Below are 26,246 nucleotides of genomic sequence, written 5' to 3'. Positions count from 1 at the left end.
TGTTAATAAAAAACATTTTATTTTAATGAAGAAATACAGATAAAAACTCTGATTATCTAAATATGGCCACCAACAACACTCAGTTTTTTTTGTTTTTTTTTTAATTGTATAGTATTAAAATGATTGCTTAATATTTTGATTTGCAGTTTATTTTCTAAATTGCCGTCTAGGTCGGTGAGTTTTAAAACATTTCATACAGGCACTCGAGACAGCTTTAGGGGTCCTTTGCAGTTGTGGAAAAAAAATAAACCAAACAAATAATGATAACAAAAAAAAAAAAAAAAAAACTTGTATCAAATATTTCGACAATTTTATCTGAATTACCGCTACGACCAGGTGAGCAAAACTACCAAACTGAACTGTGTAAGTAACCATATGGTGATAAAAAAGTAAAGACGTGCTAAAAATAAACAATAATGTAACGTTAGCCTCCTGCTGTTCGACGGATCGATATAATGAGGTGAGGAAATGAGCCACCTGTAGCCTGCTCAAGTATTGAGTGACATTTTTTCAATATTGTAATTATGTTTCTCTATTATAGTGACGAGATAGCATATGACAAACAAGCATGTGGGTCCAAGTGGATCGAATCCTGACGCCGAACCCTCCAAATAAAAAGTGTTGCTCAGCAGTACCATCGCCTGTTGAACTGAGGTACAGCATCTTTTCACTTCAGTTCGCTAATTGTTGAATTTAAAAGGTGTTATTTTTCACATGGTTGTTATTGCGACTCAAAAGAGAAGATTTTTCAATATTTTATGAATCATTGGATAATATTTTGGGATGCTAATATGTCTGAGTTCTTGTGAAAGTGCTAATGGGGACTGAACATATATATGAACTAGGGCTGCAGCTATCGGATATTTTAGTAATCGAGTAATCGACTGAAAATTTTATCGATTAATCGAGTAATCGGATAAAACTTTTTTTTTTTTTTTTTTTTTAGGTAAAGAGCAATTATAAATATAGATGAGAAAACAAGACATTTCATCTAATATTGAACCATTTTCAGTCAATCAATGACTTTATTTTCGATGTACATTGTTGAAAACAGCCAACAATTGCGTCTCAAATGTGACTTAAAAAAAAAAAAAAAAAGGACTAAGTCACTGCTTTCACTCTAAAAACCTTTAGATCTTATAAGAAATATATATATTTCTTACCTAAAATGTAATTACGCTTGATAACACACATCACTTTAAAGTTAGGTGTTTTTCCCACGTGTTTCAATTGAATTTCCACTTGTGTCAAGCTATAAGTTCTAGTTAAGTTTTAAGTTATTCTAAACTGTAAGTCATGATAGGATTTTGAGTTTTTGCAGTATTCAAAATAAATGTTGTGCTGTATTGAAGCACATTTGGCACCAGTGCTACTTGGTGTTTTATCCAGCAATGACTACTGAGCTCAAATTGACAGTTAGCATTATTGAGTTTTTATTTTACACCCTAATCACTCTACAGAGCTGTTTTCACAGATTAAATAAAGCCTGTATGTAAGAGTTAGCCACGCATCGACAGTAGTCATAATGAATAGAAACCTAGCCCTCCGCAGGGATAACGTTATGTTAGCGAGTGAAAGTAACGTTAATTTTATCTATGAGCGCTGAGAAGTGTACTGCTTTAAGATGGCGGCTGTTTTAATAAAAGTCGGTCATTTCGCATCTAGTCCTAAATGCATGCGATATCTATGAGACGCATCGGACACTACCTGCTACCACACTATCATCATGCGGGCGTAGTTTTTAGCAACGTCGGCGTAGTTTGTAGCGGCTGTCGGCTGCAGTAAGTTTTTTTTTTTTTTTTTTTTTTAATGGCTTCTTCCTCTACGCACGTGACGTCAGCGCGTTGTCCCGCCTTAAAATGTAGTCCGGGCAAAACATGATGCTTAGAGCTGGCAAAATTAAACGATTCCTCGAGGTGAATAAAATTACTCGGATCAGTTTTTAAACTCGAGTTGCTCGAGTATTCGTTTCAGCTCTAATATGAACTAAATAATAAATCAGGGAACAATATTTACTTTGTGAAAAACGCTTTTTAACTTTTATATTACACAATTTGTATGTTATTTATAAAAATCAAAATTTTTCAAAATGTTGTTTTTATTTATTCCATTTTGACTCTTTTGGGGTTCCATAAAAACCTGAATCAAAGTTGTTTTTTGGCTTTAAAAAAGCTTGTTAATGATGTTTGATTGTTTCTTAATGATCTGATAATTGCTTGATCGTTGATACCGGTGAGTACTGCTGTCCTATATGAGGATATATGTTGCAAAAAATATATAATATATACAGTGGGGGAAATAAGTATTTAGTCAACACCAAATTGTGCAAGTTCTCCTACTTGAAAAGATTAGAGAGGCCTGTAATTGTCAACATGGGTAAACCTCAACCACGAAAGACAGAATGTGGGAAAAAAAAAAAACTGAAAATCACATTGTTTGATTTTTAAAGAATTTATTTCCAAATTAGAGTGGAAAATAAGTATTTGGTCAGAATGTTAGCTAATGCCATCTTGTTGATTTATTGTTATAATAAACAAATACAGTACTTATGTACAGTATGTTGAATGTTTATATCTGTCTTGTGTCTTATCTTTCCATTCCAACAATAATTTAAAGAAAAATATGGCATATTTTATAGATGGTTTGAATTGGGATTAATTACGATTAATTAATTTTTAAGCTGTGATTAACTCGATTAAAAATTTTAATCGTTTGACAGCCCTAGTTTTAACTCAATATCGGTATAAGAGACACCTGTCCACAATCTCAGTCAGTCACACTCCAAACGCCAAACATACGGTGGGGCAAATAAGTATTTAGTCATCCAACAATTGTGCAAGTTCTCCTACTTGAACAGATTAGAGAGGCCTGTAATTGTCAACATGGGTAAACGTCAACCTTAAGAGACAGAATGTGGAAAAAAAACAACAACAGAAAATCACATTCCAAATTAGAGTGGAAAATAAGTATTTGGTCACATACAAACAAGCAAGATATCTGGCTGTCAAAGAGGTCTAACTTCTTCTAACGAGGTCTAACGAGGCTCCACTCGTTACCTGTATAAATGATACCTCTTTTAACTAGGGCTGTCAAAATTATCGCGTTAATGGGCAGTAATTAATTTTTTAAATTAATCACGTTAAAATATTTGACGCAATTAATGCACATGCCCCGCTCAAACAGATTAAAATGACGGCACAGTCTCATGTTCACTTGTTACTTGTGTTTTTTTGTCTCCCTCTGCTGGCGCTTTGGTGCGACTGATTCTATGAGCATTGTGTAATTATTGACATCAACAATGGCGAGCTACTAGTTTATTTTTTGTTTGAAAATTTTACAAATTTTATTCAAACGAAAACATTAAGAGGGGTTTTAATATAAAATTTCTATAACTTGTACTAACATTCATCTTTTAAGAACTAAAAGTCTTTCTATCTATGGATCGCTTTAACAGAATGATAGTTAATGCCATCTTGTTGATTTATTGTTATAATAAACAAATACAGTACTTATGTACCGTATGTTGAATGTACGTATATATCCGTCTTGTGTCTTATCTTTCCATTCCAACAATAATTTACAGAAAAATATGGCATACTTTATAGATGGTTTGAATTGCGATTAATTACGATTAATTAATTTTTAAGCTGTGATTAACTCGATTAAAAATTTTAACCGTTTGGTAGCCCTAGTTTTAACTCATTATCGGTATAAAAGATACCTGTCCACAATCTCAATCAGTCACACTCCAAACTCCACTATGGCCAAGACCAAAGAGCTATCGAAGGACATCAGAGACAAAATTGTAGACCTGCACCAGGCTTGGAAGACTGAATCTGCAATAGGTAAAACGCTCGGTCTAAAGAAATCAACTGTGGGAGAAATTATTACAAAACGGAAGACATACAAGACCACTGATAATCTCCCTCGATCTGGGGCTCCATGCAAGATCTCACCCCGTGGCGTCAAAATGATAACAAGAACCGTGAGCAAAAATCCCAGAACCACACGGGGGGACCTAGTGAATGACCTACAGAGTGGTGGGACCGCAGTAACAAAGGCTACTATCAGTAACACAATGCGCCGCCAGGGACTCAAATCCTGCACTGCCAGACATGTCCCCCTGAAGCCAGTACACGTCCAGGCCCGTCTGCGGTTCGCTAGAGGGCATTTGAATGATCCAGAAGAGGACTGGGAGAATGTGTGGCCTAGCCTCCAGATCTCAACCCCATAGAAAATCTGTGGAGGGAGTTGAAAGTCCGTGTTGCCCAACGACAGCCCCAAAACATCACTGCTCTAGAGGAGATCTGCATGGAGGAATGGGCCAAAATACCAGTAGCAGTGTGTGAAAAGCTTGTGAAGAGTTACAGAAAACGTTTGGTCTCTGTTATTGCCAACAAAGGGTACATAACAAAGTATTGAGATGAACTTTTGGTATTGACCAAATACTTATTTTCCACCATGATTTGCAAATACATTATATTCTTTAAAAATCAAACAATGTGATTTTCTGTTTTTTTTCCCACATTCTGTTTCTCATGGTTGAGGTTTACCCATGTTGACAATTACAGGCCTCTCTAATATTTTCAAGTGGGAGAACTTGCACAATTAGTGGTTGACTAAATACTTATTTGCCCCACTGTATGAACTAAATAATGAATCAAGGAACAGTATATGCTTTGGGAAAAACACTTTATATCTTGTGAAATCTTGATAATATTACCGTATTTTACAATTTAAGGGCTGTATTACACAGTTTGCCTGTTATTTATCAAAAATGGTATTGATTTCAAAAGTTTGTATTTATTTATGTAATTTTTTACTCTTTCGGGGTTCCATTAAACATGAACCAAATTTGTTTTTTGGCTTTAAAAAAGCTTGTTGATAATGTTTGGTTGCTTCTGGTTGATCTGATAATTGCTTGATCATTTGTACAGGTATGTACTGCTGTCCTATATGAGGATATACACTACCGTTCAAAAGTTTGGGGTCACCCAGACAATTTTGTGTTTTTCTTCAAAAGTCACACTTTTATTTTGTAAATGCATCAGCGGATTTTAAAGGGGGGGAAAAGTGTCATTGCATGAAATTGACTTTCCTATATACATAAAAGTTGTAAAGCAGTAAAACTGCAACAAAAATGAATGAAATGAACAAAAAGATATATTTTTAGAATGGGTCGAAATTATTTTTCAAACAGATCATGTGACGAGCACCTTAGACGGTCATTTGCTTTGCATATAATTATCCCCCCCAAAAAAATTTGGGAAGGGCAATTTTATTTTTCAAATGATTTTTTTTCTTTGATTGAACATTTTTTGGGGATTTGAAGCAACTTTTTTTTTTTTTTTTGATTGATTGAATGAGTTAGACACAAATGTCCTATCCATAATATGGCCCAAACACAAAAAGGATTGCTTCAATGAAAGAAAACTTTTTCAATGAAAAATTCCGAGGGCGGAGCAAGCCACAGCAAACAGACAGCGGAGTGGACCAATCAGCGACGGGCATACGAGACGTTGTTAAAGCGACAAGTAATTAGCGTGAGCGGAGAATGGAGAAGTTTATTCAACATGGCTAGCGCGAGCCATGTTGACCGTTGTCAATGACTTGTGTCGATGTATTTTTGGTAGGGCTGTCAAAATTATCGCGTTAACGGGCGTTAATTAATTTTTTTAATTGATCACGTTAAAATATTTGACGCAATTAACGCAGATGCCCCGCTCGGACACATTTAAATGAAGGTACAGTGAAATGCTCACTTGTTAATTGTGTTTTATGGAGAATTGCCACCACCCTCTGCTGGCGCTTGGGTGCGACTGATTTTATAGGCTTCAGCACCCATGAGCATTGTGTAAGTAATTACTGAGATCAACAATGGCGGGCTACTAGTTTATTTTATGATTGAAAATTTTACAAATTTTATTAAAACGAAAACATTAAGAGGGGTTTTAATATAAAATTTCTATAACTTGTACTAACATTTTTCTTTTAAGAACTACAAGTCTTTCCACCCATGGATCGCTTTAAGAGAATGTTAATAATGTTAATGCCATCTTGTTGATTTATTGTTATAATAAACAAATACAGTCCTTATGTACCGTATGTTGAATGTATATATCCATCTTGTGTCTTATCTTTCCATTCCAACAATAATTTACTGAAAAATATGGCATATTTTATAGATGGTTTGAATTGCGATTAATTGCGATTAATTACGATTAATTAATTTTTAACCTGTAATTAACTCGATTAAAAATTTTAATCGTTTGACAGCCCTAGTTTTTGGTAATTTAATTGGATTGGAACATATTCTCGGCTCTCCCGTTCGCCATCTGTGTGTAGACACGACTTTCGGCGCGCAAAAGTGACGTTACTCGATAAGAACACGTCACGCAAATGAACGAATCTGATTGGACGATTGATTTTGTACCTTGCTCGAGAGACCGTTAATGGGCTGGGTCCCCGACTATTTCTCACAGTGTTTGAAAAATACAAGGAGAATAGTCTGGCTGCGCCAGGCAAAGTTTATATAGCAATAGAACAGAATTTTCAGTGGGCCTTGCAACATCAGTCAAAATCCAGTAAAACGGCCGGGAGCGAAGGGCCTTGCTTCGATGAAAATGGCAGGGAGTGAATGAGTTAATGAGATGCATGTGACAATGTTGTGGCATTAGCAGTGCAATGACAGTGACATTTCAGTAGAGTTGAGCTCTTGGAAAGAAACTGTCTCTCAGTCTGTGTGTGTCATCCTTGTATAATTTTTCACAAAATAATTACAAATGTATTGCAGCATGTCGATATTGTAATATAAAATACACCATATCACGATAGATTTGTTTCTTGCATATCATGCACGACTTGTAAGTGATAAAAGCGACTCCTCAGTTTGTCATGCTTGAAGCTATTATTGCTCATGTTTAATTCAAGAGGTGCATATTTCAAAAGCTAGCCGTCACTTCTTCCTGATTTTATCGTGTGTTTAGACAAACGGAACAACAGCACTCATCGCCGGGATGATTACCCTCGTTCATCACATTGTCGTCACCCCCCCCCCCCAACCCCCGCGTTTGGTGTGTGCCTCTCATGTGTGTTCATGAGTGCAGACACGGTTGTATGAATTATTCACGTCACAGACCTTGTCTGAAGAATCCAAATCACGCACAGGTGACTGTGGACCACGTCACGGGATTCAACATGATAAATTTTAAGATTTTTTGTTGGGAAAAAGTAGTTCTTCAGTGTAGTTTTAGCAGTGTTTGGAACAATTTAAACCCTTCATTGGACTCTCATGTAGGGCTGCAGCAATTGATTATTTTTGTAATTGATTAATCCATCAACTTGTTAGTTCGAATAATCGAGTGATCGGATTAGGAATTTTAATACATTGCAGAATAAATTTCAGGTGATGTAAAACAAAGGCTTGCTGAGATCACACTTTCAAAAGACATTAAATGCGAATACAAAATAAAATTCCCGAGTGTTTCTTCAATTGCACATTCATTTAAAAATAAATGAAAATACCTGAGCTGAGCTTCAAATGGTATTAAAAAAGGTAAATAAATGAGGATCTAAGTACAACAAAAGAAAAATTGGCTAACTTGCATAGCAAAAATAGGCTAGCTTAAATGCTATAAAATGCTAACTTTTTAAAAAATTTTTAGAATAACTATTTGCTCAAACAAAAGCTTACCTTATGTTGGTCTTAACAGGGAGCAGCTGGATTCAGCCATGTTACATGAGTTATGTCATATTCACTGTTGCCACTAGAGGGCAGTGTATCCACCCAAATCAATCAAACTAAATTAATTAACTAATTATTTAATTAACTAATTAATCGATTAATCGTTGCAGCACTACACTCATTCAACTGCTTGCTTGCTTTGAGTATTCATTTAATTACAATGGTGTTGCAATGGTTTATTTTGAAAGTGTTTGCATTTAGTTTGATTGATTTGGGTGGATACACTGCCTTTCATTGGCAACAGTGAATATGATTTAACTCATGTAAAGTGGCTGAATCCAGCTGCTCCCTGTTAAGACCAGCATAAGGTTGTAAGTTATTGTTTGTCTGTTTGTTTGTATTTTTTTATGCATTCATAATTAATGCACAAATCCGAGTTTTTGTCATATCTGTTTTTTTGGCATGCCCCATTCAGACTGCCTTTGTCCATTGAGCCTGTTCAAGTATCACACATGCGCACTAATTAGCAGTCCGAAATGCACTGAAAGTGACCCGCATGCGCAGGAGCATCAAAACAAATGACCAAACATGCTAGCTCAATGTCATTCAGAGGTGATCATATTTTTATTTCCAAAAAGAGGGCACAAATAATCCCCGTTTAGTCATATATTAAAAGTTCATATGGATCGATAGCATGCACGCACTGTCCGTGCATGACATACACACATACGGACAGTTTGCCCAGACTCTCGCCCGCATAATCAATCTTGAAATATTGCTCATATGGAGCAGAGAGAAAACCGAGCATTCTCAGGCTTATCCTCAACCCATTTTATTTTTTTATGACTGTTGTCAAGCCCGACCCTTCCCCAAAAAGCCGTGTTCAAGGCAAGCTAGGCGCTAACACACAGCTGCACCACGACTGTGGCACCCTGTCTCTTTCGCTCTTTGATCACCTAATTGCTGCATGAATTCCAATTTGGGAGACATGACAGTTCAGACCGCCGCAACATTCTGATAAATGTGGTCCAGATCGGATTTAAACCACATACGAAAGTGACCCAGATTGGATTTGAAATGGTCCACTTCCATGCGACTTGTCTCGTTCAGACTGTCAAGTTAATAGAGGTGTGCATCGGCACTGCCCTCACGATTCGATTCGATTACGATTCGGAGGGCCACGATTCGATTCGGTTGGATTTGGCAATGCATCGCGATGCATTAAAGCCTGGGATGCATTAAAATTCTAAAGCAAAGCATATTTTTCGTGAATCATGAGGCAACACAAGCGGTCAGACATTAAACAACTTTTTATTGGCTCTTGTGTCACTCCTGGTTGAAGTCAAATGAAAATACTTTCATATATTATATATATATATATATATATATATATATATATATATATATATATATATATATATATAAAAAACAGATCACAGCATTTAATTAGTGCTTTGAATGAGACCAGGGCTTTCTCTTTTTTTTTACACACAGTAGCAGCCTTTCACACAGTGCAACATCTGAACTCATGTGCAAAATCAATAATAACAGTCACTGTATTTTAGTCACAACGACCTATCAATAAAAATATTCAAGTAAATATTAAAGAAAATGACAAAGAAAATATTGTAGTGCAGCAGCATCTTTATAGCAATATCAATCCAGGGATCAGTTCAGTTGCAAACAAAACATCAACTAAATTGCAATGTAGAACAAAAGTAAAATGTAGACCTAACCCACTATATATCTGCAATAAAGGTTAGATCGGGCCTAAAAAAAATCCAGCCCGACCCGACACGGCCCGCTGGTATTGAAGCCCGACCCGGCCGAATCAATTAACTAGATTTGCAGGCCCAGCCCGAAAAAACCCGAAATTTTTTTTTTTTTTTTTTTTTGGAGTGACGCGGGGAAAAAATGCAGAAGCAGCAATTTATTTTCATTTCTTCGAGTTGGCAGGAAAAAAACACAAGTTTTCTTAATGTTTAAATAGTATACATATTTTTATGATCATCATAAAAGCATTTACACAACGAAATAACGCCGGGAAAGTTTAATATAAAAAAAAAAAAAAATATTTAAATGCGGTTTTGCAAACACACAGAGGAGAAGATTCAAAAGGATCACATTTGTGTTGCCTTTGTGTGCATAAATAAAAGTGTCTTTCGTAAGAAATCGCAGGCGCCACAGTGGGAGGAGAAGAAGAAAAAGCGGGCGGTGCCACGGCGTTCATGTGCGTGCACAATACAGAGAGCCTGCTCTCGGTTTTATCCCTTTTTTTTTTTTTTAATAATTTATTAGTCGGTGTGGCGGCCCGACCCGACCCGAACGTGAATGCTTAACATTTTGGGCACAAGATCTCTAAGAGATCTTGATTATTGATGCACCTAAGACATCGAAAGCAGACATCTGGAGACATTTTGGCTTCTACGAGGTTGGTGGGAAACTTGACCAGAGTTATGCGTGTGTAAAAAATGAAACATGAGAATAATAATAAAAATGGGGAAACCAAATCCGTTGCATCACCAGAATTGCGCAGGGAAGATTTTGGAACGTACTTATATATTTTAAAATGCGCTGAATCGATTCGGCTTGTTGCCCGCATCGAATCGTCCATGCCTCGCAGCGGGATGCATCGCCGCTTCGATTATTGTTGACACCACTACAAGTTAATGCCTCACTCGAGTCAGAAAAACACAAAAAAACTGATTCGTGCATTAAGACCTGCAGTCTGAACCTAGCCTAAGTCTGAAAGGGGGATATAGTCACTTGCTCTGTAAAGACATCTCAGTGTATCACTCCATTCTGAGGAAAAAAAATATGGAATCATGAGAAACAAACAAAGAAATAACAATCAAAACATATCTCTCGTATTTCGTAGCATCACCTCTGGCTTTTATGACAGCTTGCAGTCTCTGAGGCATGGACTTGATGAGTATTCTTCATCAATTTGGTGACAACACTCTTTTATTGCAGTCGCCAGATCATCCTTGCAGGTTGGAGCCTTGCTGTAGACATTTTTTTTTTTTTCAATTTCCACCACAGGTTTTCAATAGTGTTGATATCTGGGCTATTTGCAGGCCATGACATTGACTGGATGAGTCTTTCTCCAAGTAACAGTTTTAGCCCTGTTGCATGATGCATTGTCATCTTGAAAAATGACTGACATCTTTTCAATTGAAGGGATAAGAAAACGGTCTCAAATTTCAATTCAAACTTGGGCATTTATTGAAGATTTAACCACAGCCATCTCCCCAGTGCCTTTGCCTGAAATGCAGCCCCATATCATCAAGGACTGAGGGAATTTTGTTGTTTTCTTCAGGCAGTCATCTTTGTAAATCTCACTGGAACAGTACCAAATCAAAGTTCCAGCATCATCACCTTGTCCAATGCAGATTCTTGACTTTTGACAACTTGTCCAATGCAGATTCTTGAGTCTTGACAAGGTGATGTTTGTTATTTCTTTGTTTGTGTCTCATGAGTCCATATTTTTTTCCTCAGAATGGAGTGATTCCATATATATTTCCCTGCATTTGCTCTATAAATGTAACATTTACTGACCACCACGATGTTTTTTATTCATTACTCTTAGTATTTCTAAATGCTAAAGAGTTGCACTTTTGAACTAATTCATTATTTTTTCAAGCTTTTTATCTGAGTTTGTTCTAGATGATGAAATGTCTGAGTGAGTGCTCATCTTAGACTGGTGATTCCATACTTTTTGCTTGAGGTTGTACTTCTTTGCCTTAAGAAAAACTCTTTAATTGCTTTTAGAGTATGCTTTGGCGTTGTGAAGTGGAGTGCAGTGAAAATGCTTCCCATCACTGCACAGTGTTAGTTACCGCTACCCCATGCAGCCTCTCTCTCTTTCCCTCCCTCTCTCTCGTTTCTGCCTTCGGTATCATTTATCCTCAGCACGCCGCGGACCTCTGTCACCATCTTTCTCCTGCGTCTAGAGAGGTGAGCATCCAAGCGTCCATTTTTTTTTCCCGCCACAAAGAACCAGGAAGGAAGAGTAGTAGGAGGAGATATTTCATATCAGAAAGCCACGTGCATGCCTGGATGTGCTTTGTGCTCAGAGGTGAGGAGAAACCAACGCGGGGCAGACAGAAATAAGAAAGAGGGAATAGTTTTGGAGGATCTTTGAAGGAGGTAGGAGGGGATAATATAAAAAGTGAGAAAAAAAAAAGTTAGGAGCTCTTTGCGTGTGCTGTGGGAGAAAGAGGAGGACAAATCGCTTCCTGGCGAAGAGTCGCAGTGAGCCTCAGACTCTCAGGAGACTGGCTTTGCAATCGGAGGCTGTCTGCGGCATTCGCTGACTGACAGAAGGAGGAGGAAGGGGGAGGAAGAGGAGGCGAGAGCCCAAGTGTGAAGACCGGTCTCTTCATCAGTACTTGAGAGCGGAGATCGAGAGGAAGGAGCAAAGAAGGTTCTCGTTAAAGGAAATTAACGGCGAGAAGAATCGGATCATGGCTGTCCAGCTCATGCCGGAATCGGCAGTCTGTTTGCTCATGGTGAGTCTCGGCAGTATTGTTGCGGCTTTTCTACACCTTGTATCAGTTCAGCCTGCTGGAAAAAATTGGCACACGCTCCTCCTCTTTACTATCATCCAACTTCCCAATGTGAAAGGTGCAGAGGATGTTCCAGACTTGTAAAAAGTCAAGCTTTTGTCTCGCTTTTTTCCACATGGTAGTCCAGCGTGGACTGTGTTCTTAAAATGCTGCGCTTCCATTGGGGATTTCTTGTCACCTGTGCTATTAGTTTGTAGGAATAAAGTGCATTTTCAACAGTTTTCACCCCTTACCTTAAAGGTTTAGATTGTCTGGAATGACTATAGAAAGCCATGATGTACAACTGCACAACACATGTAAAAGCATTCAAGTCCACTGTCCGGAAAACCCGGCGCGTGGATGTTAAGTACGCTTGTCACGCTATTGTGTCCAGAAGCCCGTAATTGCTAGAAACGTCACGCTCTGCTCCTTCTCATTCTATAGTGTTGGCATTTAGCGCAAGGAGCGTCACGCTTGGCTGCACTACCTGCTATCTCCACCTGTGATGGCTGTCTGTTACTATGGCGATGGGCCAGGGGGAGAAAAGGAATGATTGAGGCGGCGGCGGGAGGAAGGTGAAAGGGCAAATGTGAGCGATGGCGCAACGGGCAAGAAGGGAAGAAAAATGTGTTGGAAAATAGGTCCGTTTTCATGAAATGTCCTGTGAAATGTTGGATGCTTTGAAGGATGTTGCTAAGAGACAATTTGAGTCACTTGATTCAAGTTGAACCGCCAATGCTTTGTCCAGTAGGGCTTGAGATGCGAGATAAAAATTGCATAAATGCATAAAAACAACTATTTGTCAAATACATTATTCAATACAAAACTGTTTCACTGTGAATACTAACCTTGAATATAAGTGTAGCCCTGCGCAGCTACCAACAGATGACAGCAATACACCTTTTAAGATATGAGATTAGCCCAATTTGTGAGTCCCTTGAAGGGTTGTGGTGACAATAAAGGTCTAAACAAAAAAAAAACAAAAAAAAAACCACACTCCAGGGTGTTCGCGAATACTCACTGTTAGCCCAATTTGTGAGTCCCTTGAAGGGTTGTGGTGACAATAAAGGTCTAAACAAAAAAAAAAACAAAAAAAAAAACCACACTCCAGGGTGTTCGCGAATACTCACTGTACAATGTGAAAACACTGAGGAAGTGGTATTTTACCTGAAAATCTGATGCACTATCAATATATAGGCACCATTACCACAAATGAGTTCAATTTGTAGAGTTGAATTTAATTGTTGTTTGTGCTAGCATGCTAGTAAGGTAGCAATCAGCCAATTACCGTGACAGAAGTGGGTGGTACTGAACCCGTTTGTCTTTGTGACTACCATCCATCCATCCATCCATCCATCCATCCATCCATCCATCCATCCATCACCATCATCTACTGCTTAATCTCGAGTCCGGTATGTATGTGTGTGTATATACTGTATACATATACACATGGAATTATATACAGTATATGTATATGGCGGAAAACAGACAACACTGAAAAAGCAGTTTCTGCTCTTGCACTCCTCTTTAAAAGAAACTGCTGTATTTCAAGCCAAAACAACTGTTGTGTTTTATAGAACAATATGTCTATATGCTGCCATAGCAGATTCATGGCGCATTAAGCCCCCAAACGATTTTTAATTTGTCCGTTTTACCCTGGAAAGCCCCGTTTACGGACGTCGCGCAACCGCTTTTGTTTCAACCCAGCCATGAAAGTAATTTATTATATTTATTATTCAAAATGTCTGTCATTTTTAGCTTAGAATCATTAATCGATATCTGATATTTAGTTTAAAAAAGAAAAAAAAGACTTTAAAAATGTATTCACTCGCATATTTTAAACTTTTAAACAATTTACGTCACAATGAAAAAAATTGGTGTCTGTAAAAAAAATCACGGATATCTACCTCATAACAATCACTTAATTATATTTTTTTCATTACTGTCACATTTCCCCTAATATTTTAGATGATAAATAATTGATCCAAACAAAGAAAAATAAAAAAAATTAAAAAAAAACGTTTTGGAAGGGTAAATACATGAAAATGAAAATCTCTACCACTCCTTTGTGTCTGCAATTTCTGCATCACGACAGTTGTTATATTACCATGTTTCACCCATAAAATCCCCCCAAAATCTGGCTGTGGCCATTCACAGCCGTGTCTTGACACTCGGTAATACGTGCTACATGGAGTTTTTGGATCGAAAAGAGGTATGTACGCGATAATATCTCGTTAAAATCACGGCGTCTTTAATTCTGCTCATGCGTGCTCACACCTCCAGATAGGGTTTCGCTGTTTAAAAAAAAAAAAATTTTCTCAATGCCCTCCTGTTCAAAATTTTTCTTCCCCCAGAAAATTGAGATTTTAAGCTTTCCAATGATGTATCACACATGCATATAGGACAATTTCGAAATTTTGCCAAATTGGGGGTCTCAGAGCAGAACTTCAAGTCACCTGAGTGTTTTCCGCCATATACATGGAAATATATACAGTATACTGTATGTAGATGTCAGAAGGGCTGACACGGATTTTGTTGTTAAAAGGTAATAATACAAGGTATTTTTCACCTGGTTAGATTATTATTATTAGTGATGGCACTGTCTTGGTTCCACATCTGCTTACATGAACATAAAACCATGTATTAGGATTAGGGCTGTCAAACAAATAAAATTTTTAATCGAGTTAATTACAGCTTAAAAATTAATTAATCGTAATTAATCGCAATTCAAACCATCTATAAAATATGCCGTGTTTTTCTGTAAATTTTACATATATTCTGTAAAATAATTTGTTGGAATGGTAAAATAAGACACAAGATGGATATATACATTAAACATACGGTACATGAGGACTGTAGTGGGCATTTCACTCTACTGTCATTTAAACCTGTCTATGCTGTCCTCACTCCGAAGCGTCTACTTTTTCCAAAGCTAGACAGCTAGTGAATGGCGCCTTGATAATCAGACTTCTTCCTTTTTCATCTGATTTATTAATAAAATGGCCTCAAACCACTGTCCTCTTTAGACCGTAGTGAAACTACAAAAAAAAGTACACGAGCATTGCATTAGCAACAACGTTAGCTTAGCACGCTATACAGGTTCACTAAACATAAACAAAATCAGACTTCTTCCTTTTTCATCTGATTTATTAATAAAATGGCCTCAAACCACTGTCGTCTTTAGACCGTAGTGAAACTACAAAAAAAAGTACACGAGCATTGCATTAGCAACAACGTTAGCTTAGCACGCTATACAGGTTCACTAAACATAAACAAAAAGCGTCTCATACAAAAAATATAACATTTAGCTTACTAACATAATATGTACATTCTTTACAACAACCATACTTACGGACAAATCTTGTCCAAGGACCATATAAGCACAACATTACAAAAGCCCGAGACGTCGTGCAGCCATATTGAACTGGCAAGAAAGCAATGAACCATGTCGCAAAGCGACCACAAGAGTTCGCTGTTAGACAGCACAAAAAAACCTTGCTGTAAAACTTACCAAAAGGCAGAATACTGTCTGAGTGGGACATGTGCGTTAATTGCGTCAAATATTTTAACGTGATTAATTTAAAAAATTAATTACCGCGCGTTAACGTGATAATTTTGACAGCCCTAATTAGGATACATTCAATTTTGTTGATGTGAAGGCACGGGATGCCTCGGAGATTTCAAGGTCCCTGGTTGCATTTCCATCCACAGACATTAAAATCAATAAAATACAAAAATATTTCTGTTGGGGCGACTCTTAGCCATTTCTTCATGTTGTCCCATGTTGTCGTGATGATGGCATGTGAATGCGGCATTTCCAAATTGTCTTTTTTGAGAGATTTTGATGAGTAATGTTTATTTGGAAAACCTTGAAGTTGTTACATTTATCATTATGAAAGCATCCGGTGGTGCATTGCAATACAATTATTAGGGGTGCACAATATCAATTTTTTTTAAAACCGATATCGATAACTTCCTGCTCCTCAAGGCCGATACCGATACGATAACGATAATATATATATATATATATATAATTTTTCAATTTATATTCACCTGAGTTTTTGAACACCTGTAGGTCAAAAATACTAGTGGTTGATTCAGCTTAGATTTGCCTTTGACCGAATCAGAATTTTCATGCTGACATGAACATTATTATAATGAACAAAACAAAGACAGGAACAAAACTTTGCATACTGGAAAAACAGAAGTGGAAACAAACGCACAAATCCCAATCCGACACCGTACCAAAAATATTATTAATAGGGCCGATAATATATTATGTTATCGAATTTATTGGGATGACGTCATAATTCCTATTATCGGAACGGTAATTATCGTGCACCTCTAACAATTATGCATAATATGAATGAATGAATGAATGTTAATTCCATGACCGCATATATCGGTCTCGGTTTGATATTGTTATCCAATTTTTGGAGTTGGACGATATCGGTTAAAAAGTCATTATCGGACAACTCTAGTATTTTGGGTTGTTCCAGGTTTCTGTAAATGAGTGAAGCAGAATTAGACATCCGTGACCCTTAAATATTACGCTGCACTAAGGTAAATACACAGAAAATAATGAGCGCCAGATAAGTCATTGTGAAGTCACTTCACAATACCCGATAACACTCGGTGCCCGAGCCACCTGAATTATTAATGAGGCTTTATTCAAGTTGCGTGTGTGCATGCATGAGTGAGCCCTCGCCTATATTGATTACTCTCCCCCTGTTTTCGTATTAATATTGCAAGCTAATAATTGACGCTCTTCTGCGCCGCTGTAAATAATTTGCACTGACACGATAAGATTGATGGATTTGTAGTTTTACTTTTAACCCTTGCCCCGCATCTGTACAGTTAAACCAGGACGATCAATATCACATCTCCAGCCTACGTATTATCAGATATAAGACTAGATTGCAAACTAGATAGCAGGCGAGCATGAGTGATGTTATCGAAATGAGATCGGACACGTGTCTCGGTTTTTATCAGCTAGCAAAATGGAAATTGTGATTGGAGCCCGCTTTTTTAGATCTCAGACAGCATTGACGTGGAGCCCTGATAATTGCCCGCATGTTTACGAGCTCATTACTTAAAACCGGGAGCCGAGATGCGGATTAAGGTCTCCGAGAGGAGCGCGCAGACCCCGCAGGGACACCCTGAAGTGCCAAATGAAATGCAGACAGTTTTAATGAGACTCATTTCTTTTTATTAAGCGCGATGAATCAAAAGGTGCTCTCTTTTAGTGAGCGCCAAGTGTAAATAAGCGGAGTCTAAAAACATCTTCACGGCTCAATGAAATCAATAGGTTCGGCTTTTGGTTTGGCTAATCCCAGGATTTATTGTAATTTCAACACATGGGAACAAAAAATCCTCGCGGAATTGTAATTACTTCATTTGCGGCCAGCTGGTTTTAAAGCAGAGTTATATTGTCAGCTATTTTAGGGAGTCGCACAATATTGTGTTTAGCATTTTAGCTCTTTCACTGCTACTGAAGATGGTAGACGTTCAATCATGTGGCTGTTTTCGTCTTTCTGCTGTGAATTTAAATCGGTTTGTCATAAAGCTGTCAAAATTATCGCGTTAACGGGCGGTTAATAATTTTTTAAATTAATCACGTTAAAATTAGGGGTGTCAAACGATTAAAATTTTTTATCGAGTTAATTACAGCTTAAAAATTAATCGTAATTAATCGCAATAATCGCAATTCAAACCATATATAAAATATGCCATATTTTTCTGTAAATTATTGTTGGAATGGAAAGATAAGACACAAGATGGATATATACATTCAACATATGGTACATAAGGACTCTATTTCTTTATTATAACAATAAATCAACAAGATGGCATTACCATTATTAACATTCTGTTGAAACGATCCATGAATAGAAAGACTTGTAGTTCTTAAAATATAAATGTTAGTACAAGTTATAGAAATTTTATATCAAAACCCCTCTTCATGTTTTCGTTTTAATAAAATTTGGAAAATTTTCAATCAAAAAATAAACTAATAGCCCGCCATTGTTGATGTCAATATTTACTTACACAATGCTCGTGGGTGCTGAAGCCTAAAAAATCAGTCGCACACATGCGCCAGCAGAGGGCGGCAAAACTCAACAAGTACACCTTTCACTGTGCTCTCATTTTAATCTGTGTGAGCGGGGCATTTGTGCGTTAATTGCGTCAAATATTTTAACGGGATTAATTTTAAAAATTAATTACCGCTCGTTAACGCGATAATTTTGACAGCCCTAGTTGAAATATTTGACGCAATTAACACACATGCCCCGCTCAAACAGATTAAAATGACAGCACACTGTCATGTCCACTTGTGACTTGTTTTTTTGTCTCCCTCTGCTGGCGCTTTGGTGCGACTGATTTTATGGGATTAAGCACCATGAGCTTTGTGTAATTATTGACATCAACAATGGCGAGCTACTAGTTTATTTTTTGATTGAAAATGTTATAAATTTCATTAAAACAAAAACATTAAGAGTGGTTTCAATATAACATTTCTATAACTTGTACTAACATTTATCTTTTAAGAACTACAAGTCTTCCTATCCATGGATCGCTTTAACAGAATGTTAATGTTAATGCAATCTTGTTGATTTATTGTTATAATAAACAAATACACTACTTATGTACAGTATGTTGAATGTATATATCAGTCTTGTGTCTTATCTTTCTATTCCAACAAAAATTTACAGAAAAGTATGGCATATTTTATAGATGGTTTGAATTGCGATTAATTACGATTAATTACTTTTTAAGCTTTGATTAACTCGATTAAAAATTTTAATCGTTTGACAACCCTAGTTTGTCACTAGTAGACGTTCAATCCAATTTAACTGGGAGGGTTCTGCCAGCCCTTTTAGTTCAAATGGATTGGAACGTGTCCATGTATGTGAACAACAGGTCATAGTAATTATTCTATTATTTTTTTTCTAAATATAGATTTATATTTTATGAATAAATAACGTTATAAATTAATAAAATGTGAATAGTAACACAAATAAAATAACCCTTCAAAGTTGATAAAGAATAAATAACAGAACAAAAATAACATAACTTTTTTTTTTTTTAAAAGAAATAATAAGAAACAAAAAAGAAATTGTCGTATTTAGAGCATGTCGTTGGATGTAGAAACAAATGACAAGTCAAAATTTACGTGGGATGTCGAAAAGATTGTGTGTCGAAGTGATTGTATGTCGAGGTACCACTGTATTGTATGTATTTTGTTTAATGATGGAGATACATACTGGCTGGACTAGAGATGTGCATCGGCGCTGCCCTCAAGATTCGATTCAATTACGATGCGGAGGGCCACAATTCGATTCGATTCAGAGGGTCACGATTCGGTTCGATTCGCCAATGCATCGCGATGCATTAAAGCCTGGGATGCATTAAAATTCTAAAGCAAAGCATATTTTTCATGAATCATGAGGCATCACAAGCGGTCAAACATTAAACAACTTTTTATTGGCTCTTGTGTCACTCCTGGTTGAAGTCAAATGAAAATACTTTCATATATATATATATATATATATTGTCTCCTCTGTCAATCTAGTTGAATCTGCAACCATCTTATGCTTTTGATAGCATCGTCATTTTACTGTACTGCCCTCGGTATATAAACCTGTGGACAATGGACAGCTGTCTTCAGAGTCGTGATGTCACTAAAGAGTTATCTAACTGCCTAGATTGACAGAGGAGACAATATATATATATATATATATATATATATATATATATATAAAACATCACAGCATTTAATTAGTGCTTTGAATGAGACCAGGGCTTTCTCTTTTTTTTACACACAGTAACAGCCTTTCACACAGTGCAACATCTGAACTCCTGTGCAAAATCAGCAATAACAGTCACTGTATTTTAGTCACAACGACCCATCAATAAAAATATTCAAGTAAATAATAAAGAAAACGACAACGAAAATATTGTAGTGCAGCAGCATCTTTATCGCAATATCAATCCAGGGATCAGTTCAGTTGCAAACAAAACATCAACTAAATTGCAATGCAGAACAAAAGTAAAATGTAGGCCTCGCCCACTATATATGTGCAATAGAGGTTAGATCGGGCCTAAAAAAATCCAGCCCGACCCGACATGCCCCGCTGGTATTGAAGCCCGACCCAGCCTGAGCCCGATCAATTAACTAGATTTGCAGGCCCAGCCTGAAAAAACCGAATATTTTTTTTTGTTTTTATGGAGTGACGCGGAAAAAAAAAAAACGCAGCAAGAGCAATGTTTTTTCATTTCTTCGAGTTGGCAGAAAAAAACCCCGCAAGTTTTCTTATTGTTTAAATAGTCTACCTATTTTTATGATCATTATAAAAGCATTTTCACAATGAAATAACGCCGGGAAAGTTTAATAATAATAATGATTAAAAAAAAAACATGCGGTTTTGCAGACACACAGAGGAGAAGATTCAAAAGGATCACATTTGTGTTGCCTTTGTGTGCATAAATAAAAGTGTCTTTCATAACGAATCGCAAGCGCCACAGGGGGAGGAGAAGAAAAAAAAACGGGCGGCGCCACAGCGTTCATGTGCGTGCACAAGCAAATGCACAATACAGAGAGCCTGCTCTCGGTTTTATCCCATTTTTTAAAATATAATTTATTAGTCTGCGTGGCGGCCCGACCCGACCCGAACGTGAATGCTTAACATTCTGGGCACAAGATCTAACCTCTAAGACAGGGGTCCCCAACCTATTCCACTAAGGCACACTGTGGGTGCAGGATTTCATTCTTACCAAACAAGATGACAACACTTTTTCCCCAATCTGGTGTTTTACAAGTGCAATCAGTTGATTGCAGTCAGGTGTGGCTTGTTTTAGCAGAAGCCTCATTGGTTCAACTGTCTCTGCTGGATCGGCTGGAACAAAAACCAGGACCCACAGTGTGCCTTGAGGACTGGGTTGAAAACCCCTGCTCTAAGAGATAGGACATAACATAACAATGGCTGAAAAAGAGGGAGCGAGAAAGATTATTGATGCACCTAAGACATCAAAACCAGACATCTGGAGACATTTTGGCTTCTACGAGGTTGGTGGGAAACTTGACCAGAGTTATGCGTGTGTAAAAAATGAAAAATGAGAATAATAATACAAATGGGGAAACCAAATCCGTTGCATCACAGGAATTGTGCAGGGAAGATTTTTGAACGTACTTATATATTGTAAAATGCGCTGAATCGATTTGGCTTGTTGCCCGCATCGAATTGAATCGTCCATGCCCCGCATCGGGATGCATCGCCGCATCGATTATTGTTGACACTACTAGGCTGGACTGTCGCCTTATGACTGAGAAGCACACTCGTCTGACATAGCTAAAGGACAGCTGTGCTCTGGTCTGTCCCACATAAGGCTGTAGGTTGTTTCAGCTAACATATGTTTGTGTATACATTTGTAATTAACTTTAGAGATAGTTTGTGGAGTTATGTGTAAGCGATTTGCTATTCATACATTCATTAATTCATTTTCAAAGCTGCCTAGAATTGTAAATACGTTGGCATTCGTAGCATTTAAGATAGCAGACTTTTGTTTGGCAAATTAAGCTAATTTAACCAACACATTATACATTTTGATCAGATTAATCAATCAATCAATCAATCAACTTTATTTGTATAGCACATTTAAAAATCCGCCAAGGAGACCAAAGTGCTTTACATAGCAAAACACAGCAAAATAAATCAACTTTGAAAGATAAAACAAACACATCAAATAAAATAAATAAAAGACGAGGTCATAAACTGTCATTGCACATTAAAAGCTGAAGAAAAATAAAATGTTTTAAGACGTGATTTAAAATCCGTAAGTGAGGGGGCCTGTCTAATAGTAAGTGGTAATTGGTTCCACAGCCTGGGCGCCATCACCGCAAATGCACGGTCACCCCTAAGCTTCAGCCTTGATCTTGGGACTACTAGAAGCAGGTGGTCAGCTGATCTGAGGGTTCTGGTTGGACTGTAAGGCTGAAGCAGTTCTGACAAATATGGCGGCGCAAGATTATTCAAACATTTAAAAACAAATAATAATATCTTAAAATGTATTCGGTAGGTAGATTAGATAGAAGTTTGAACACAAATTGTTTTGTGTCAAGTGTTTTATTGGTAAAATGCGTGTCGTTTTGAACATAAGTGTACATACACTGCTGGCCAAAAGTATTGTTACCCCTTCAATTCTGTCCGATATATCTCAATTTCTCCCAGAAAATGATTGCAATTACAAATGCTTTGGTTGTAATATCTTCATTTATTTTGCTTGCAATGAAAAAAACACAAAAGAGAATGGGGAAAAAAACAATTAAATCATTATATTTTACACAAAACTCCAAAAATGGGCTGGACAAAACTATTGGCATCCTTTGAAAAATCATAAGATGCCTCTCTTATTTGTGTAATTAACAGCACCTGCTACTTAAATGTGGCACATAACAGGTGATGGCAATAACTAAATCACTCTTGTAGCCATTTAACATGGATTAAAGTTGACTCAACCTCCGTCCTGGGTCCTTGTGTGTACCACATTGAGCATAGAGGAAAAAAAGACTAAAGAACTGTCTGAGGACTTCAGAAGCAAAATTGTGGGGAAGGAAGGGCAATATCATGGCTACAAGTCCATTTCCAAAGACCTAAATGTTCCTGTGTCCACCGTGCACAGTGTCATCAATAAGTGTAAAGCCCACGGCACGGTGGCTAACCTCCCCAGATGTGTACGGAAAAGAAAAATTGACGAGAGGTTTCAACGAAAGATTGCGAATTTTGACAGCCTTAGTTTAAAAGGAAAAAAAACGAGGCCTTCAAAGAAAAGAACACGGTCCCCACCAGAGGTTGCGCTAGACTTTTTCGTTGTCTGTCATTTTGACTGACAGGGTCATAAAAATCTGGTCATAATCTATTTATACCCGTCACTTACATTTTTTAAATAATAATAATGACATATTCAATAGTATTTAGTTTTCATTCATTTTTAATTAATATTCTGTCCGAACAAGCTTAACAGAGAATCCACACCGTGCCATCACACATCAAGCAGATGAATATGTAACTTTTTCTCCGCAGTGACAAAAACAGCTGACTGTGGCCCCAGTAGGTAGGCTACATATGGAACAATGAAATTAACAGTTCACCTGCTGTGGCCTGAACGCAGTCTCACACCTTCCTCCTGGTGCGCATGGACTTGAATTGCGTGCCCGCTTGTGCATAATCAAATGTCTCAAGTGGGATTGCTGCAGAGGCTATTGTCATGAGGTTTTGGACTTTTGCCTCGGACAGACGACTTCTCATGGCCGTTTTGATGTAGTTCTGGAGGCTGAATCCTCGCTCTGCGGCCACACTCTTTTTCCACCTCTTTTATCAACACCATCGTCGTTTTGGGGCTTTTTGAAGAAACTTCGGACACTCAGTTGCCTTGACATTTTTCCGAGTAAGGGCAACGACGTCATGCATCAAGAGAGACAATAGCTAATTAATATGCTCACTCGCCACCCTGTGGTCTGGGGTGTGAATTGCAACCTGCCAAAATGACAGATGGACTTCAGTTTTTTCCGTCACCGTTTTAAAAAACCGTTCAACGATGGAAAATATTTGGTTAACGCAACCCCTGGTCCCCACAGTCAAACGTAGCGGAGGTTCCCTGATGTTTTGGGGTTGCTTTGCTGCCTCTGGTACTGGACTGAAAAAATAGACTGAAACAACAACAATAATAATAACAATAATGAGTAAATTATCAGTCTTTGTTAGCAGTTTGTGAAGTTTTGTACCCTATGTTCACTTATATCCTGTGCATCTACTGGGGGCTCAGCCCCCCCCCCCTTCTTAAAACGTAGCGACGCCCCTGATTAACGCTACAACTACTTTTGCTTTTATGACACCTGAACGACAAAAACAGGACTAAAAAAGAGCTTCAGGTAGCAAAAGGATCTTATCGCATGTTAGTCCACTGTTTCACTTTCTAAATAAAGCTAATCAATACACACTTTGCTTTCTCCTCCACCAAACCACGCAAGCAACCACACAGCACTCCGCTTTTATGCGTCGCCCGTGCAGCGATGACCTCATAACAGAAATATTATTTAATGCTCACTTAAGAAGCCTGAAACCAAGACCTCGCCTTGCCCTTGATGTTCCCATCCATAGCTCTTCATTACTGTCCCTCATTTAATTATCCCGCCATTGAGGATGTAGACACGATGACTCCGCGTGATCAAGCCCGAGGTTTTGTTCGGCGCTAATCAAATCAGCGCTTTATGACTTAATGCACGCGCGTGTATAAACGCCTAATTTCAATGCGGCTTTGTGTCGACACCCGAATAAGATGATCTTTATGCTTCCTCATTCATGATGTTGTGTGCACCTGAGGTGCATGGATGGAGCTATCCGCTTGGGGGAAGGGAGGCAGAATGACATCATGCCAGGATAATTGATTATTGCCTGGAACAATGCCAGAGCGAGGATTTGGCAGGTTACAATGTGTGTTTGTACACAATGTACAGATAAGGGGTGTGGAAAAATATCGAAATGATGATATATCGTAATACGTTGTATCCCAAAATGTTATCGATATGCTCCCGACAAGAATCGATATATCGTTTTAAAAAGGTTACACTGTTTCAAAAAAGGACCAGGAAGTTGGTACCAAAATCTTACACTAGAATACAGTCCCTGACAAAAGTCTTGTCGCTTATCCATTTCGTAGAAACAATTGCTAATAACTTGGGCTGTCAAAATTATCGCGTTAACGGGCGGTAATTAATTTTTTTAAATTAATCACGTTAAAATTAGGGGTGTCAAACAATTAAAATTTTTAATCGAATTAACTACAGCTTAAAAATTAATTAATCGTAATTAATCGCAATTCAAACCATCTATAAAATATGCCATATTTTTCTGTAAATTATTGTTGGAATGGAAAGATGAGACACAAGATGGATATATTCATTCAACATACGGTACATAAGTACTGTATTTGTTTATTATAACAATAAATCAACAAGATGGCATTACCATTATTAACATTCTGTTAAAGCGATCCATGGATAGAAAGACTTGTAGTTCTTAAAAGATAAATGTTAGTACAAGTTATTGAAATTTTATATTAAAACCCCTCTTAATGTTTTCATTTGAATAAAATTTGTAAAATTTTCAATCAAAAGATAAACTAGTAGCCCGCCATTGTTGATGCCAATAATTACTTACACAATGCTCATGGGTGCTGAAGCCTATAAAATCAGTCGCCCCCAAGCGCCAGCAGAGGGCGACAAAACTCCGAAAAACACAACAAGTACACATTTCACTGTGCTGTCATTTTAATGTTTGAGCGGGGCATGTGCGTTAATTGCGTCAAATATTTTAACGTGATTAATTTAAAAAATTAATTACCGCCCGTTAACGCGATAATTTTGACAGCCCTAGTTAAAATATTTGACGCAATTAACACACATGCCCCGCTCAAACAGATTAAAATGACAGCACAGTGAAATGTCCACTTGTTGTGTTTTTTGGAGTTTGGTCGCCCTCTGCTGGCGCTTGGGTGCGACTGATTTTATGGGTTTAAGCACCATGAGCAAAATATCACCAATGGCGAGCTACTAGTTTATTTTTTTGATTGAAAATTTTATAAATTTTATTAAAACGAAAACATTAAGAGAGGTTTTAATATAAAATTTCTATAACTTGTACTAACATTTATCTTTTAAGAACTACTAGGCTTTCTATCCATGGATCGCTTTAACAGAATGTTAATAATGTTAATGCCATCTTGTTGATTTATTGTTATAATAAACAAATACAGTACTTATGTACCGTATGTTGAATGTATATATCCGTCTTGTGTTTTATCTTTCTATTCCAACAATGATTTACAGAAAAATATGGCATATTTTATAAATGGTTTGAATTGCGATTAATTACGATGAATTAATTTTTAAGCTGTAATTAACTCGATTAAAAATTGTAATCGTTTGACAGCCCTAGTTACGTGCATCATTTTGAGGG

General features: G+C 37.3%; 1 protein-coding gene across 3 annotated transcripts in view; it reads left to right on the top strand.

The window, feature by feature from the left end:
* Positions 1–220: 220 nt before the first annotated feature.
* Positions 221–26,246, top strand: part of frmd4a (FERM domain containing 4A) — a 362,265-nt gene continuing 336,239 nt past the window's right edge. Inside the window, exons 1-2 of one of the 3 annotated variants that reach the window (XM_057835972.1) lie at positions 221–460; positions 542–654. Coding sequence is in view for 1 of the 3 variants with exons in the window: in XM_057835968.1 (XP_057691951.1) it covers positions 12,151–12,195 (45 nt within the window). In the remaining 2 variants the exon portion in view is untranslated. Of the gene's footprint in view, positions 655–11,546; positions 12,196–26,246 lie in introns of those variants that run through there. The other 2 variants (XM_057835971.1, XM_057835968.1) reach the window with 2 other exon arrangements.

The sequence above is a fragment of the Corythoichthys intestinalis genome, chromosome 5 (assembly GCF_030265065.1).
Source record: "Corythoichthys intestinalis isolate RoL2023-P3 chromosome 5, ASM3026506v1, whole genome shotgun sequence".
NCBI classification, from domain to species: Eukaryota; Metazoa; Chordata; class Actinopteri; order Syngnathiformes; family Syngnathidae; genus Corythoichthys; species Corythoichthys intestinalis.
Note: the sequence above shows the minus strand (reverse complement) of the source record. Positions and strands in the feature narration are given on the sequence as shown.